At 50.2% G+C, this 17,699-nt stretch overlaps 1 protein-coding gene across 1 annotated transcript; it reads left to right on the plus strand.

Moving 5' to 3' along the window:
- The first annotated feature begins 1,117 nt into the window (after nt 1-1,117).
- Nucleotides 1,118-14,196, plus strand: LOC147371550 (keratin, type II cytoskeletal 75-like). Its single transcript, XM_086403839.1, has 9 exons — nt 1,118-1,612; nt 3,955-4,163; nt 6,777-6,837; nt 7,668-7,763; nt 9,978-10,142; nt 10,919-11,044; nt 11,491-11,711; nt 12,314-12,348; nt 13,530-14,196. Exons 1-9 carry the CDS (start codon nt 1,133-1,135, stop codon nt 13,730-13,732), a joined length of 1,596 nt encoding a protein of 531 aa, XP_086259965.1. The 5' UTR covers nt 1,118-1,132; the 3' UTR covers nt 13,733-14,196.
- Nucleotides 14,197-17,699: the final 3,503 nt, after the last annotated feature.

A 17,699-nucleotide genomic window follows, 5' to 3' on the forward strand; every position in this document is an offset into this window, starting at 1 on the left:
CCTGAGTGTACAGCCTCTGGAAACCTCCCATCAGACCTCAGCCCCTGGCATCACCCAGAATTGAGGCAGCCCGAGTGGGCTTGGAGGGATGGGGTCAGTGCTCAGGACCACATTGGTGGGCTCTTGGAACCAGGGATCTCAAACACAGCTGTCCAGGGTGAAAGAGCAAGAAGTTAAATGGAAGGGAAGGAAGGGGCCATGAACTAGGATGAGAAAAGATGAATGTAAAACCAGGGGCTAAAATTTGGAAGGTTTGGAGGGAGAGGACGGAAGGAAGGAGAGAAATGACACTGAGAATATGTCCCTGGTCCTCGGGGTGACCACGGGATGAGACGCTGGGATGAGGGGTAGAGGGCACAGGAATTCGGAGTGAAATCCTGAATTTGCTCCTTCCCTCGAACAAGCCAGCTCGCCATCGGTACGAGAATAGTGATGCAGAGCTGGTGACCTGCAGTCAGACTGCTGGTCCTAAGTCTCGGAACTACTCTACACCTCAACTGCTTCATGTGTGAAGCAAGAATAATAAGAGTTACCCCTTCCTGCTGTGTGAAGTTCAAGTGAGAAACAGGTGTAAAGCACTACTTATAATTGCTGCTCCATAAATATTGGCAATTATTATTCTTGTTGTCCAACCTCACAATGAGAATCAAATAACAATGCTTATAACTGACCTGCCTGTGGTCTGGCACAGATGAAATCCTCAATAAAAAAATTTTTCCCTCATAAGTGACCATGATGGGAAGACCGTAATCAAGTGTATGGTTTCAGAGTCCAAGACTCAAGAAAAGGGGAGGAGAAGAAAAGCCATGGGAATATCTGCAGCATATGGCTGAGAACGTGGGATGATTGGGGGTGGGGGGGCTTGGGACCAGGCCTGCCCCAGGTCCCAATTCCCAGGCCTGGTCCTGCCCTGGGTGGGGTGTTCCCTGTGATGATGAGCAGTGCAGGAAGATGGGTCATGGCCAGACATACCATTGAGATGAACTCAACAGAGTGGTCTTTGATCTTCTCTGGCCAAACCCAGTTCTCAAAAGGGATAAAAGTCAAGGAGAGTTGTACAGAGCTAGACTTGGAAGGCTGTTCATCCCTGTGACGGTTTCACTCCTCTGACCCGCTGACACCGGCTCCCACCATGACCCAACGATCCTCTATCACCATCAAGTCAGGGGGTTCTCGGAACTTCAGTGCTTCCTCAGCCAACCTCCTCCCAGGCTGCAGGCCCAGCTTCAGTTCCATCTCCATGATCCAGAGTGGGAAGAGCTTCGGGGGTGGCTTTGGAGGTGGATTTGGAACCAGGAGCCTCCACAGCTTTGGGGGTAACAAGAGAATCTCCATCAGCAGTGGCTACCGCTCCAACCGGACCGGCTTTGGGGGTGCTGGCTATGGGTTGGGTCTTGGGGGCATAGGGTACAGAGTGGGAGGAGTTGGCAGTGGCTGTGGATTTGGAGGTGGGATGATGTCTGGCGCTGGAGGTATCCATGAGGTCACCGTCAACCAGAGCCTCCTCACCCCCCTTCACCTGGAGATCGATCCATCCCTCCAGCGGGTACGGAAGGAGGAGAAGGAGCAGATCAAGACCCTTAACAACAAGTTCGCCTCCTTCATCGACAAGGTGAGAGGGCGATGGGGTTCCCGCCAGGAAAGCATGTGGCACCCAGGAGTATCTCAGCTTTCTGTTCTTCTCTGAGGTCCTGGGGGCCAGGGGTGTGGAGGAAGCGGTTTCCTACCTTGTTGAGATGAGAAAAATGTCCATTTTGGGGCACCAGAGCTGTCTGACCCACTGCGAGAATATTACTCTCTCTTTTTTTTTTTACACTCATATTATTTTTTTAATATGATATTATACATGTTTTAATGCCATTCTCCCAAATCATCCCCCCACTCCCTCTCCCACAGAGTCCAAAAGACTGTTCTATACATCTGTGTCTCTTTTGCTGTTTCACATACAGGGTTATCGTTACCATCTTTCTAAATTCCATATATATGCATTAGTATACTGTATTGGTGTTTTTCTTTCTGGCTTACTTCACTCTGTATAATAGGCTCCAGTTTCATCCACCTCATTAGAACTGATTCAAATGTATTCTTTTTAATGGCTGAGTAATACTCCATTGTGTATATGTACCACAGCTTTCTTATCCATTCATCTGCTGATGGACATCTAGGTTGCTTCCATGTCCTGGCTATTATAAACAGTGCTGCGATGAACATTGGGGTACACGTGTCTCTTTCAATTCTGGTTTCCTCAGTGTGTATGCCCAGCAGTGGGATTGCTGGGTCATAAGGCAGTTCTATTTCCAGTTTTTTAAGGACTCTCCACACTGTTCTCCATAGTGGCTGTACTAGTTTGCATTCCCACCAACAGTGTATTGTATTGCTCTCTTGATGGATAGCCATGAACATGGCTTAAAATTAGACAGCAGAAGGGATTGGTTCAGAGAGCAGAGGATCAAGAAATGGAAGGTTACAAGTTCAGCTCACAGGCTGAGGTCACTTTTCCCTGCCAGTCAACAGGGGCAAGTCCTGTGGCAGCCTCACTATTGATTTGATTGGCAAGGGAGGCACTCAGGGTTTCAGACTTTCCTTTTGGTGAGAGTAAAGCTGTGACTTCAGCCCTGAGTCTCCCCTGCTGTTGGCCTGGAACCCTAGGGGTTTCCCCAGTTCTGGTGTGCACTACTGCCAGTTCACACTGGAGCTAATTGCTTTCATCTGGGAAGAACCAGCTCAAGAATCTAGATCATTCAGGCTCCAATCCTGGATTCTGAAAGATAGAGTGCTAAACTGAGGGGCAACCAGCTCCTACCGTCAGCTCTCCTGCTGGGAGAATCCCCAACTTCTTAGGTCTCAGTTGGGTTGAACAGATGGACTCCAAGGTCCTCTTGCAGGTCTAACAGGCTATGAAATGCCTCATCATATGGACTCAGACCTTTGAATGGATAAACCTAACCACAGGGACTGCTGAAGCTTTTATCACTCATGTCCTCCACTTGATGTGATGTTTGTTCCAACAGATGGGAGATTTCCAGAAACCCCATTCTGAGGGGAAGGATGTGGGCCCTGCTTTTCCACAATTCATCTGGAGGGGTCTTGGGGAATGAGGGCATGTGTCTAGGGAGGACTTGGAGCCAGGAGGAGGGAAGAGAAAGCAGGAGTGGGACGCATTTGTTAAAGACCCTCTGTAGGCACACTGCCAATTCCAAAGCCTTGGAGTCTCTGTTCCTTCATTCTCTGAGGCTGTGTGTCACTCCAGCTGCTCCCAACAGAAGGACTGGTTTAGAGAAAAAGGTTTTACATGTTCCCGAGGCTGTCTCCCAGCCTGAGGAGCAGCTGAGTGCAATTCAGGAAAACCAGATTAGTAGCACAGGACCACAGGAACCTGAGGTCTGAGAGAATAGAGACAAGAAGAGGCTTGTGCAAGGCCACACGGCTCATGAGGGACATGGCTGAAACTGTATCCAGGTCCCCCTAAGGTGACTCCAGAGTGATCTACTCCAGCATTCCTGGATTGTGGTGGCAACTGAGTCCAGATTCTAGATCTAGAGAAATCATGTTGAAAGCAAATGGGTGAATTTTCTGCCAGGAACCTCTTGCCCATTTACTGGGAACCAAAGATCTCACTCAGTAACATGGTAGAGTGTTCTTTTCTTCAGTTATCACACGTCAGCATGGTGTGATGTATTCAGATGGTTTCCTGGCCCTCTGGCCCTCCTGCCTACTCTCACCTCCAAACCCAGCCACTAGCCAGTCTCCCAGCCCCATCGCACCAACATGGGCTTGGCTAAATACATCCCAGGCTCCTGCCAGCCTGAGAACAAGGAGGAGGAGCCTGCCACCTGGACTCTGAGATCTTGCAGGGCTCCCCGCTACACTGTCGGGGGTCCTGTATCCCAGAGCCCTCTGCGAGGCAATGGCTATAAAGACATGCTCATGGGTTCTCACCTCTGGTGGCGGCAGGTGCGGTTCCTGGAGCAGCAGAACAAGGTCCTGGAGACCAAATGGAGCCTCCTGCAGGAGCATAAAGCAACCAGAGCCAACCTCGAGCCCATGTTTGAAGGCTACATCAACAACCTGAGGCGGCAGCTGGACAGCCTGGGGGGAGAGCGCTCGAGGCTGGAGGTGGAGCTGAAGAGCATGCAGGATGTGGTGGAGGACTTCAAGAACAAGTGAGTGGTAGCTCAGCCCTGAGGCTCCAGGGGAGGCCCTGGGCTCTCCTGAAGTGCCCAAGCCAATGGGGAATAGGGCACACACTCAGGACACAGAGGTGGACCCAGGAAAAGAACTGGGACTCTTAGGGACTTCCCTACGGGTCCAGTGGTTAAGACTGTTGCTGCTGCCAAGTCACTTCAGTCGTGTCCCACTCTGTGTACATGCTCCCAATGCAGGGGGCAGGGGTTCGATCCCTGATTGGGAAACTAAGATCTTGCATGCCACACATGCATGCAAAAAAAAAGAATGTTGAGGTTTGGGGGAGGATCTGGGCTTAGAAATGATAACTCATATGGGCACACAGAGCATGATTCATATAACCCTGCAAACTCTGGAAATGAGGAAAGTGAGGCTCAGAGATAGCAACTGACCCATCCAAGGTTACCGAAGTAGCAACGCATTAGTGAGGAGCTGAACCCATAGAACCTCATGCTCACATTTGTTCACCTCAATCTGATTGCTGACTTACACAACGTTCATGTATCCACCCCAGCCCTGGCCAAGGCTGGGGTGTGAAGAACAAGGAGGTGTGACAACTGCCTTTTCCCTGGAACCACACACACACTCTGCTAAACATAATGGTATGCTCACATCTAAAGATACAAATAATTTCTTATTTCTACGGTTTTAATTTGGTTTTAATGTTTGTTCTTGGGCCAAACAAATCAGTTTTTGTTACCATTTGTATAAGGTCATGAGAGCCCAGATTTTAGTGTTGCTCTAACATGTTAACCACAAGCCACATGAGACAATTTAAATTAAAATTAAATTCAATTTAAAATTCAGGCCCTCGAGGACACTAGCCACATTTCAAATGCTCAGTCACCACAAATGACTAATGGGTCCCATAATACAGGCAAGTATAGAGCATTTCTATCGAGGCGAAAGTTCTGCTAAACAGTGCTAGAGAACCTAGTCAGGTTGACAATCAGTTTTCTTTAAGATTTTTAAAAATATTTATTTATTTGGCTACATCAGGTCTTAGTTGAGGCATGTGGGATCTAGTTCCCCAGCCAGGGATTGAACCCGGATCCCTCCACACTGGGAGTGTAGAATCTTAGCCACCAGACCACTAGCAAAATCCTCAGATTTACAATCTTGGCTTAATCATTTACTGACTCAATATCTAAAGAAAGCGAAACTCTCTAAGTCCTAGTTCTTTTGTCTGTTAAAGGGGATATTAATAGTACCCACCTCACAGGGAGACTGAGAATATTAAAGCAACACTTGCTTGTAAAGTACTCAATAGGGTATCTAGTGCCTGGTACATAGTAAGCTGTTAACATGTGTTAGCTATTTTTATTATATTGACGACTAAGTACAATGTATGTAGTGATGCAAACATAGACAAGAGAAGCAAGTGCTGACAGATAATTTATAATATCATGCAAATATGGGATAACAGTATTTCAATCCAAGAAGGCTTCCAGGAGGAAGAGACAAAAAACTCAAGGGTGCGAAGAGAAGATGCACACTGGAGGGATATGGGGGATCTGCTGGAGAGTGTGCTGCTGGTTAGAGGACAGCAGCGTTCCTGTGGTAGGTGTCTAAGAGGCCTGTGCAGGACCACCTGAGGCTTGCCCTCTGGCCAGAGGGACCGTGAGCTGGGAAACAGAGAAAGACAATTGCGTGGAGTTGGGTGAAGCAAAGATGACCATGTTTAATGAAAAGACAGTTTTGGGAAACAACAAGGAAAATCAGATTCATTTTCCCAGAGAACTTGGAAGAAGGCACAGGACTGAAGATTCTGTAGACAAAAGGTGCAATAGAAAAGTGGGGGAGAGTCTGGTGGTATCCGTCCTGTGGGTTTGTATAGAGCTAACAACAAGCTGACTCGTGGATGGGAAAGAGCCTCTGAGATGTTAAGGGACCTGCCCTGGGTTATTCAGCCAGTAGGGAGAAGGGATGAAGCCCCTTCCACAGCCCAGCCATCCCAAGCCTCTGAGAAGGTGGGATTGGCTGATGCTTAAGAGGTAGGGTGGGGAATGTTACCTAGAGCAGACTTGAGACTTCCTTCCCAGAGATCAGTGGCGGGGGGCGGGGCTAGGGAGAGTGGGGTTGCTACTCAGGGGCAAATTGAATATGAGAAAACTTGGTGGAGGGGATAAAAGGGAGGTCTCTTATTAGCCTAAAGACTCTGCTTCCCAGGCAGCAGGTCAGCAGCTGAGAATGGAACGGTGAGGCAACATGAGGGCACCATGGGGTGCAGGCGCCGGCCTGGCCCAGACTGCCCCCCCCTACCGATCTCTGTCCCTCCTCTTGGCTTAGGCGAGACCATGGGGTAAAAGGAAGCATCGCGCCCCTTCATGGGACCTCTGAGAATACAGCTATGAGAAAGACCTCAGAAAGAATGAGGGGCAGTTCTGTTTTGTGTTGTTTTAAGTGTGGGTTTTGTTTGGACAGGGCTGGTTGTGCGATGGATTGGGGGTTGGGTAACATGTGTAATAGGAGAGCAACACTTCAGCAGCATGCTTTCCAAGTCTGCTCTGATTTCCCACCTACATCCCCACGCTGGACCTCACTCCTAGAAGCCCCGCTCTGAACATCCACCCACTTCCCTCTCCCCACAGGTACGAAGAGGAAATCAACAGGCGCACAGCAGCTGAGAACGAGTTTGTGGTGCTCAAGAAGGTGAGGAGACAGGGGTGCTCTGATCTGACTCCGGGCCCAGGGAACCCCTCCCAGGAGTGACGGCTGCCACATAAGTCTGCGGCCCTGTATATGAGGCTTTATTTAATTTGCATAACCAATCCTGGAAGCACGTTTTACTTTAGAAGTGAGAAAAGTCAGGTGCATGGAGGTTAAATAAGTTGCCCCAGGTTACCCAGATAATCAGAAGCGAGTCAGGATCCAGGACACCCAAGTCCGAGCTATAAATCTTAACACCAGTCCCCTCTCCAACATGGATCTTATGCAGGCAAAGGAGAAGCAAAACGGGCCCTGTGCTGAGCTGAGTCTGTGAGACCTCAAGTCAGGCTCAAAAATGGGCATAGGATGGGGACCAGCTCCAAAAACTGTGAACCTTTCTGCTCAGTGTGGATGGGCAGAAGGAGGGGGAGATCCAGCCCTGAAGCTAATCCGGAGAGGGAGGAAGAGCGGGAGCAGCAATGTGGGAAGGGGAGGCAGGGACAGAGTGCAGAGAGGAAGGAAGCCTCAGGGAGAAGGTGAGGCCACAGGCAGCAGAGGCCCAAGGGCCCAGGATGATTCAGGCTGTCCTCACTGCATGGAGGTGACATGAGAGGTTTCTCCACGTAGCACCAGCTGATGAGCAGATGGGCGATCCCCAGGAACCTGGTCCACATGCAATTTGGATCCCCCTGTAAGTTCCACTCTATCCATAGCCTGGGAGAGAGAAATGCTCTTGTCCCCAGGAGCTGAAGGCCTCCAACCTAACTCACAGACAGAGGGGCTGGCTAACCCAAGAAGGGTGGGACTAGAGTGACTGCATGTTCTGTGCCCAGGACGTGGATGCTGCCTACATGAACAAAGTGGAACTGGAGGCCAAGGTGGAAGCCTTAATGGACGAGATTAACTTCCTGAGGTCTTTCTATGAAGCGGTAAGCATGGCCGGGGGCTCCCCTCCAAAGGGCTGGAGGCTGGGGGTGGCGGCTGAGCACAGAGGCTGCTGGCCCCTTCCCTGGTCACCCCTCTGCTCCTCACCCCATGCCTGAGTTGGAATTGATGGAGTAGATGTTGCTTCCCCTACCAAGGGAGAATGTGAGTTTTCCCAGGGCAGCTGGTGATCAGATAAGGTGAGAAATTCAAGAATGTTCTGTTGGTCAGACAAAAGAGCTGCCTGTCAGCAAATTACTTGCAGTTTCCATAGAATGATCTGAGCAACCCAGCTCACCCAGCCCAGTTCAGATTTACCTGTTACTTTTCCTATGGCAACTGCAGGATGATGTAATTATGCAGATCAAGTGGCAACTAGTGAACCCTCAGGTGCTTCTAGAAGCACACAAAATATTGAACTGGCTCCCCTGAAGAGGCGTTTTGCTGGGTGCTTCTATAAGCCCAACACAGAGCTCAAGGCTGCAAGATACAGCGCTGGGCAAACGCAATCAAGGCCCTAAGTTCTTGGAGCTTCCAGGAGATGGGTAGCATGGAGAGAAGCAAATAACTACCCCATTTCAGGGGTGATGGAGAAATAGACAACAGGGAGCAGGGGCAGGCAGATGGTGGGTGATAACCTGAAGGAACTGAGGATCCAGAAAAGCCAGAAGGAGGCCCATGTGAGCAGTGTAGAATGAATGAGTGGGGAGCAGCTGAGATGAGGTTAGTGATGTGGAGGTAGGGATGCAGGGTGCAGTGTGCATCGCAGGTAGGCCTGGTAACAACAGGTAATCCACTCATGGGATTGCATGTGTGTGATGCCCAACACAATCTGGTCATGTTCCAGGAGCAGGAACATGGGCTCTGGGTCTTCAGGTGACTTCAATGACCACCCACTTGGGGGCAAAAAAAGACCCCATCATTTTCTTTGCTTATTCACTTCAATGCTGAAAACCAGGGTGATGTTGGCCCCCAGTGCTGAACAGCAATCCTGTGGGCTGAGACTCCCCTAGCTAGGTCAGCTATCAGGAAAAACGATTTTGGAAACGCAAATTACAACCTAACAGCAACAAAAGAATAACTTCTTGAATCAGGAAATGCATGAACCAATTGTTAATAAAGAAAGGAATTAACAATTAATTAACAATTGATATTGTTCTTAAAGATTTGGGCTTTGGATCAGTGATGCTTAAATTTTACAGCTCATTAGAATCTCCTAAAAATCTTGTGAGAACACCAATTCTGATTCAGTAGGTGATACTGTTAGTCTGAGGATCACATTTTGGGACCCACTGTTTTAGATGATTCTGTAAAGTCATCATTAACAAATTACTTGTGGATTTTCTGCTTCAAAACCCATCTTATACAAGTGTTAGTTGTTCTGTCGTGTCTGACTCTTTGCGACTCCATAGCCATAGCCCACCAGGCTCCTCTGTCCATGGAATTCTCCAGGCAAGAATACTGGAGTGGGTAGCCATTCCCTTCTTCAGAGGATGTTCCCGACCCAGGGATCGAACCCAGGTCTCCTGCCTTTCAGGAGGATTCTTTACCATCCGCGTCACCAGGGAAGCCCCATACAAACAAACATGAATGCATTTAACGCTCACAGAAATCATAGGAGGCAGTAGTCTCTCTGAGGCTCAGAGGTGCCACCTAACCTGCTTGGCAGATCCTAGGCTTGAATTTTTCAGGTCTTTCTGCTGTTTCCAGGTGGTTTCCGTTTCCCTTCCCCGGGGAGCAGGGAGGAGCAAGGTTAGGAAATGGGGCTGGGACAGCCCAGCTTTCCGGCTCTTTCTGACTCAGCTTTCTTTCCCAAGATAATTACTTTATTTGGAATGAAAGGTTGCATTTTCTCAGAACATGAGACATCGCAGAACTGACAGGTTATAACAAGGTGCATGCCCTTGACAGTGGGAGTGACTTCTGGAGAATCTTGGCTACAGCTACCTGAGCTACTGCTCCTTCTGTGCAGATAGGGAACAGGTGTTATCCCAGTGACCGGCCTACTGTCCCCCCAGCCCTTTCAGTCTTCAATAGACTGTTCTGTCCTGTGGTGCAAGGGAGGCCCTCAGTGCCAGGGTCTGTTCTGGGGTGCTGGGCACAGTTTCACAGCACACACGCACAAGTGCACACATGCACACCCAGCACACATGCAGGTACACACACACAAGCAGGCAAACACACCCAGCTTCAGCTTTCCCATGTGGACCTCCTTGCAGGAGCTGGCTCAGCTTCACGCCCAGATCTCTGAGACTTCCGTGGTCTTGTCCATGGACAACAACCGCAAGCTAGACCTGGACAGCATCATCTCTGAGGTCAAGGCCCAATACGAGGACATCGCCAACCGCAGCCGGGCCGAGGCTGAGTCCTGGTACCAGATCAAGGTGAGGTGTCAAGGTCAATTTCATGAAACAGTCTCAGAGAACTGAGATTTCAAAGGCAGATTTGATAAAAGCCTTGTCCTACCAGTCTGATGGACTTGGAGAGATCTGAATTCACCTTGGGGCTCACTCTGTCAGAGCACTCCTCAGGATGCATCGTCAGGACCTGGGGGAACAGCCAGACAGAGGCAAAAGGTGGTCAGTCCTGCCCCGAGGAGGATGAACACCCCTCTGATGCCTTGTAGAGGAGAGGCAAGGGACAGCTGGACAGTACCCGCCACTAGTCCCAGTAGGCACAAGAGAGGGAGGGTGGAGCAAGAGGTAGGTTTAGCTTCCTGCATCCGGAGATGAGAGGTAGAAATAGCTGGGGCTGAGAGGCTGAGCAAAGGCTGGTTAGGGCTTACCCAATGACATTTTCCAGATTAGAGCTGAGGAGTCCCTGGGAACACAAGACCTGGTGCCAGGAAAAACAAATATGAGTGAGCTTTAAAATTAGAAAGTGACAAGCACCCCCGAATGATGCTGAGTTTGTGGAGGTGAGGCACCTGAATATGAAGACGAAGGACCAAAGCTGGGGTATAGGAAGGTCCACCTGTGGAGTGGAGACTTTGGGTATGGAGAGTGAGGGGCAGGGCCAAGAGACAGTGCGATGGATTTGATGGAGACAGCTCGTGCAAAGGGAGGTGCCTCTAAGCGTCGCCTCAGAGGCCCTGTTGGGCCCTGGGAAGCCACCACCTTCTGGCCTCACCACCCCTTCTCCTCCTTCTCCTGACCCCTAGTACGAGGAGCTGCAGCGGTCTGCCGGCCAGCACGGGGAAGACCTCCGCTCCACCAGGATGGAGATCTCTGAGTTGAACCGAGTGATACAGAGGCTGCGCTCTGAGATTGAAAACGTGAAGAAGCAGGTAGGGCTGAGCAACCATTGGCCATCTCATCCATTCCCCTGCCTCAGCCCATGCAGAGAGTTCTCCCCAGATGAATGATTGTCCAGTAATATAAACTTGTAATCTTCTGCCCCTACCAGGGAGGCCAGGACCTTCTTTCTGAGATCTGTCCAACATCAGTTCCTCTTGGAAAGATGCTGTCTTCTGGAGGCATACATGGCAAAACTGATTCACTTTTTACTTATTCAGAGAAGTTCATATTGAACAGGACCCTGAAAACCATTTCTCCATTCTAAGTCACAAAGTATCCAAGGAGAACACAGATTAATCTTATTTTTAAAGATGATACTCCAACCTCCTTTGCATGAAATCCATTTCAGGAAATTCTTCCACATTTTTAACCTAAAGCCCATATCTTCCATCCTTCCTTGCGGACAATTTCATAAACTCCTGTGTCCTCCTGGCAGTGTGCCACGCTCCAGGCTGCCATCGCCGATGCTGAGCAGCGTGGGGAGCTGGCCCTCAAGGATGCCAAGCACAAGCTGGCCGAGCTGGAGGATGCCCTGCAGAAGGCCAAGCAGGACATGGCGCGGCAGTTGCGTGAATACCAGGAGCTGATGAACGTCAAGCTGGCCCTGGACATCGAGATTGCCACCTACAGGAAGCTGCTGGAGGGCGAGGAGTGCAGGTGGGCAAGCTCCTCCTCCTGCCGTGGTTCAGATAGATGCCACCAGAGCACTGTAGCTATGCTACAGCGGCCAAGATCCCCACGGTGTCAGGCCCCAAATAGAAATGCTCAGAATAGAAACAGACGTAAAACTCGGATGATCTCCCGAGGCATCCTGAAGTCATTCCCAGAGCTCCGATGGGACCCAGAGCAGGGGCCAGGATAGAAGGTGTCAGGAGGAGGTGGTCCATGACTACCTGGAAGGCCAGCGGCAGGGTCGTTTCTCCCCAGGCCCTGTGATCAAGGAGGCCACACTCAGGACAAAGCGAGGCCCAGGGGCTCTGTTTGCCCAGAGAGGCCTCCCATCTGACTGTCCCTCCCAACATAGTGAGCACCAGTCTGTCTCCCCATTTTGCCATATATTTGGATTTGATCTCTCTTCTAATGTCCCCCCCCAGAGTCGCATCAGCTTCCTACAGCTAACAGGATGATTCAAAGGCTTGTTCAGCACAGTGCCGAGAGCACAGCCAGCCCTCTGTGCTGATAGCTTTAAATACATAGAACTCAGGGTTCTCTAACTTCTCAGCAAATGAAACATGTCTTTCTCTCCCCTCCTGCAACAGACTCACCGGAGAAGGTGTCGGGCCCGTGAATATCTGTGAGTAAATGTCTTGGGACGACAGAAAAGTGGGAGACAAAACAGAAGCTAACAGCATCATTTTTGGTGAACAGATAGTGAATGAGCAGGGGCAGGGATATCATTAAGATTCTCTGAGAGGCTCTGTGGAGACCCCTTTCTTCTTTGGCCCTTCCTCCCAGTGGGGTCAAGAGAGGTTCATGGTGGAGTCATAAATCCACTCCACCCAAATCCCTGAGGACCTCAGTTATGGGACAGGACTACTCACAAAGCAATGGGTCCCTCATCCAAACACCTGATTTCTCAGCTATTTCTGGCAGAAATTCAAACAAGAGGCTATTAAAAAGCTAAAGACCTGTGTTGAAAATTGAAGCAAATTAACTGAACCAGAAAGCAGAGAGGTTTGCCCTCAGGTCCCAGGAAGGAAGCCAGGGGGATTCATTCTGCAGAAGGACTCAGCAGGCTCCAGCGGCGTGCATAGAGTGTGGAGTCCTGGGCATGGGATGTAGAGTTCCCTGGGGCCCCCTTGGGTCCGGCCCTGCGGGGGAGGCTGGAAAACGAGGATGAGAGAGAGCTAGAAACTAGTGAGTTAAAGGAACAGAGATGCCTTGCCTGGAGAATCAGACACTGTGAGGGGAGGTTGAAGAGGCATCTTCAAACATTCAGCAAGCTGTGGGGAGCTGTACTCCAAGACAGTGAGCTTCCCATTGCAGAAAGGATTTGAGCAGAAACAAAAGGATCGCCTCTCAGGGAGGCAGTAGAGGGGATTCCAGTCTGGAGGAGGTTCACCTGGATAGCCTTCGGGCCCACCCATCTGGGAACCTGTGATGCCTGCACAATATCTGGGGCCTCTTGTCTCACCCAGTGGGAAAGCCCCGGGTAGAGAGGAGGGACCAACGTGGCTCAGGGACCCAAGCCCTGCTTTCCGGCAGGTGTGACCTTGGGCCTGCCACTTGGTGTCTTTGCACCTGTTTCTTCCACTGAAAAGTAGGGGTATCATAGTAAAGGCATCCTCTCAGGCCTGTCGAAGAGACATCTGTGGTCACAGCTGGGCAAGCTATAAAAATTGCCATGTCCTGTGTTCGTTGAGGCAGCAGGTGATGGGGACCATGAGGCTCCCCGGGGAGCCTGTGGGAGGGAGGCGCCTGGGCACAAGACCCAGGGACAAGACTGCCAGTGTGCCCTGTGCCTTCTCTCCACAGCCGTGGTCTCCTCCTCTGGGGGCTCGGGCTACAGCGGGGGCGGCGGCCTCTGCATGACCGGGGGCGGCTATGGCTTTGGCAGCAGCGGCTTCAGCAACAGCGGCGGTAGCTTCAGCTCCACCAGCGGCCGTGGCATGAGTGGCACCAGCTCCAGCATGCGCATCATCTCCAAGACCTCGTCCAGCAAGAGTTACAGGAGCTAAAGGGCCCCCTGCCCCTCTGCCTCCCCTCTAAGGCCCCCAGCCCCCAGGCCTAAGACCCGCCGCTTTGCTGACCCCCATGCACTGAATCACAAGAGGCACCGGGAGCAGGGAAGTAGCCTGTGAGTCCCCAGCTCGCCTGTTCATCCCTCTGACTCCAAACAGGTTCCCGCAAAGGTACCCCACTTGCTTCTCATCCCAGAGCACTCCAGGGCCCATAGGCATCCATTCCAGCTGCCATATGCCAAGATCTGGGCTGGGGCATTCCTTCAGAAGCTTCCTCCTGTCTGACCCAGATCCCCGGCAGCCACAGTCCTTTTTTGGGGTTGCTTAGAGCTGATCTTGGTGCCCCCAGAGACGCTGAGTACAGTCCAGGCCTGCGTTTCCCACCATAGACAGAACACTTCTCCTGCTTCCGGTGCCTGCCTATCCCCTCAAATTGCTTCAATAAAAATGTCACCGAGCTCTCTAGGTCTTGACTGAGTCTGTGTCCTATCCCACACTCAGAGGACGACCTCGGAAATGGAGTTCTCTGGGAGCAGGTTCTATCCACCTGCAGGGCTTACTCCAGGGCAGAATGAGAATCCCCTCCCCCGGACATCCTGCAACCTCCACCCGCCTCTGCCTCTTGCCATTTCCCAGAGTCTCTCATTATACCCCTTACCTCCCCAAGCCCCAGTTTTCCCTCGCCAGCGCTCCAGGACCCAAGCCAAGACAATGCAAAAGGTGCCAGTGTGAAGTGTCACAGTTAGACTAAGAAATGCCAAGCACAAGAATGTTTGAGTTCAGTCTCCTAATCCAGAGGTGAGGAAGCCAAGAAACAGAGAGGATAGAATGCATATTGACAGTAGATCCCTGAGTCCTAACCCAGGCTCCTCCCCACCAGAGCAGTAGAGCGCAGTGACATCAGAAATGCTGGGACTGGATCCCCGCCCATCCCAGCCTGTCTGTGTGTCTCGGGAGTTTTACTCCACCACTCTGCTCCTCGCTTTCCTTGTCCATAAAATAGAAACTATATCATGGTTATCATAAGAATTCAATGGGATAATGGACGTAGAGCTCAGTTTGGTTCCAACACACAGTAGGCACCCAGTAAATGTTACTATTATTGTTGTTGACTTGATTTTAACCTAGAAAAAGGTCACAGTGTGGAAGGGAAAGACAAGGTGGCTACAGTGGCTTCACTGATGGGACTGATGGAAAGAAGGCATTTCAGGCATCAGCAAAGAGCTGTGTCCTAGGTGCTGGGGAGAAAGCCTGTAACCTGCTTCCACCTGAACAATTCCTGAGGGCAACGACCCTTCCCAGAAATGTCCTCAGGTCAGAGCATCCATCCTTGGGAGGCTCAGGATGGGGAGGGCAGAGACAGGGAAAGGATCCCTGACCTAATGACTGACATCAGTACATACTTGGGGGGCCTGTTGGGGGATGGAGGGAACAAAACATGCCCACCTAACTGAGAAGGTATCTTGAAGCCAAAAAAACAAGGCAAGCAGCTCCACATCATCAATGGATCCGTTTATTACAGGGTAACTTACTCACACGGTAAGATCTGGCCGACAATACGGAAGCTTTCACAACTGCACTCTACACCACCAAGTGGCCACAGGGATAATGTTAGATTTAACTTGGGGTTCAGGAGTAGGTGCTTGAAACAGGACATGCAATACTAAGGTTTATGAATGGGTAACTAGTCTTGTGGGCCCCAGAATATTTCAGGGAAGGTTGTCATCACTGCTTGAGGATCAACAGAGCATAGGGCCACCTGGCCTTAATGATTATTAAGCAATATCTATTAACCACAAAGCCCCTGATGGCAAAGAGTGATTTACCACACAGTACTGTCCTAGGTCAGGTCAGGGAAAGGACAGGAGGAACTGTAAGCGTCAAGATGCCGTCAGTTATGCTAACAGCCATCTGGGGCTCAAAGAGTCTTAGGGAGGCCATTCCTCTCCCCTCCTCAAGCACAAGGCACCCCCTCTTGAGTCCCCTGAAGCCTCCTTTGGAGTAACCAGGCCCCTGGAGACAAGAGTCTGTGTCTGGAGCCTTCTATCTCAGGAGCCCTAGAGGGATGAGGGGTGGGTAGCTGATTCAGAGTCAGGACCCTACCCGGCCTGAGAAGGCCAGGGCCCAGCCTGCTTAGGGAGGCTTCTCTCATGCCCAAAGCCTCCCTCCCTCTTCTAGGGAGCTTCTAGGACCACTTGGGAGCCCATGGGGGTACTTGGGTCTGAAGCATCTGCAGAAAAACATGGAAACCACTTTGGGGAAATAGAGGATCCTCAAGTACATCTAATTTGGCCTCTAATCCCAGAGCAGTGAAAGTGAAAGTGGCTCAGTCATGTCTGACTCTTTGTGACCCAGGCCAGAACACTGAAGTGGGTAGCCTTTCCCTTCTTCAGGGGATCTTCCCAACCCAGGGATTGAACCCAGGTCTCCCACATTGAAGGCAGCTGAGCCACCAGGGAAGCCCAAGAATACTGGAGTGGGTAGCCTATCCCTTCTCCTGCAGATTTTCCCGACCCAGGAATCAAATCGAAGTCTCCTGCGTTGCAGGCAGATTCTTTACCAACTGAGCTATCAGGAAAGCCCATCCCAGAGCTGCTGCTGCTGCTGCTAAGTCACTTCAGTCGTGTCCCACTCTGTGCGACCCCATAGACAGCAGCCCACCAGGCTCCCCTGTCCCTGGGATTCTCCAGGCAAGAACACTGGAGTGGGTGCCATTTCCTTCTCCAATGCATGAAAGTGAAAAGTGAAAGTGAAGTTGCTCAGTCATGTCTGACTCTTCGAAACCCCATGGACTGCGGCCCACCAGGCTCCTCTGTCCATGGGATTTTCCAGGCAAGAGTACTGGAGTGGGATGCCATTGCCTTCTCCGCATCCCAGAGCAGCCAGGTAGATAATTCATACCCTTTGCCCCACCCCGACAAAAGGGCCTAAAGTCCCAACTCTAACTTTCCTTGAGGCCAAGCAACTGAATAAACCAACATATAGGGCTGGCCAAAAAGTTCCTTTGGTTTTTAAGTAAAAATATTAATAAAGAACACATTTTCTGTTTTCACCAAGAACTTTACTGAACAGCATATTCACCGTTTTGTTCCATTACCTTCTCCAATTTTTCAGGCAACATCATAATTCCATCTTCCCAAAATTTTTTATCTTTTTAAGCAAAGAACTGTTCCAGATGTCTTTTTCATTCTTCCAGGGAATTGACATTTTTTTCCATTAAGAGAATTCTGTAAAGATTGACGTAAATGGAAATCTGAAGGTGTAATGGCTGGTGAATGCAACAGGTGAATCAGAACTTCCTGTCCAAGCTGTAACAGTCTTTGCCTGGTCATCAAGAAACCTACGGTCTTGCACTACCCTGATGAAAGATTTTGTGTTTTCTCTGGACTGACCCTGGACGCTCTTCACTGAGTGCTGCCTTCAGCTGGTCTAACTGGGAGCAGTATGTGTCGGAATTAATTATTTGGTTTTCCAGAGGGAGCTCATAACAGAGGACTCCCGTCCAATCCCACCATATATACATCATTATCTTCTTTGATGAAGACTAGCCTTCAGCGTGGTTGGTGGTGGTTCGTTTCTCTTGGCCCACGATCTCTTCCATTTTACATTACCGTGCAGTGTCCACTTTTCATCACCCATCACAATTTTCTTTAAAAAGGAACATTTCATTACATTTCAGTAGAGAAACACATGCAGAAATATGGTCAAAAAGGTTTTTTCACGTAACTTATACGGAACCCAAACATCAAAGCAACAAACATAACCAAGCCAGTACAAATGATTTTCAACACTTGATCTGTTATTTTGAGTATGTGAACTATCTCCTGCATGATGTAATGTTGATTTTTCTCAATTAATGTCTCAATTTGATCACTATCAACTTCAACTGGTCTACCTGGCCATGGAGCAACACTCAGTGAGAAGTCTCCAGAACGAAACTTCACAAACCACTTTTGACCACTTT

The sequence above is a fragment of the Bos grunniens genome, chromosome 5 (assembly GCF_055505025.1).
Source record: "Bos grunniens cultivar Pamir isolate PY7600 chromosome 5, Bosgru_T2T1.0, whole genome shotgun sequence".
Classification (NCBI taxonomy): Eukaryota; Metazoa; Chordata; class Mammalia; order Artiodactyla; family Bovidae; genus Bos; species Bos grunniens.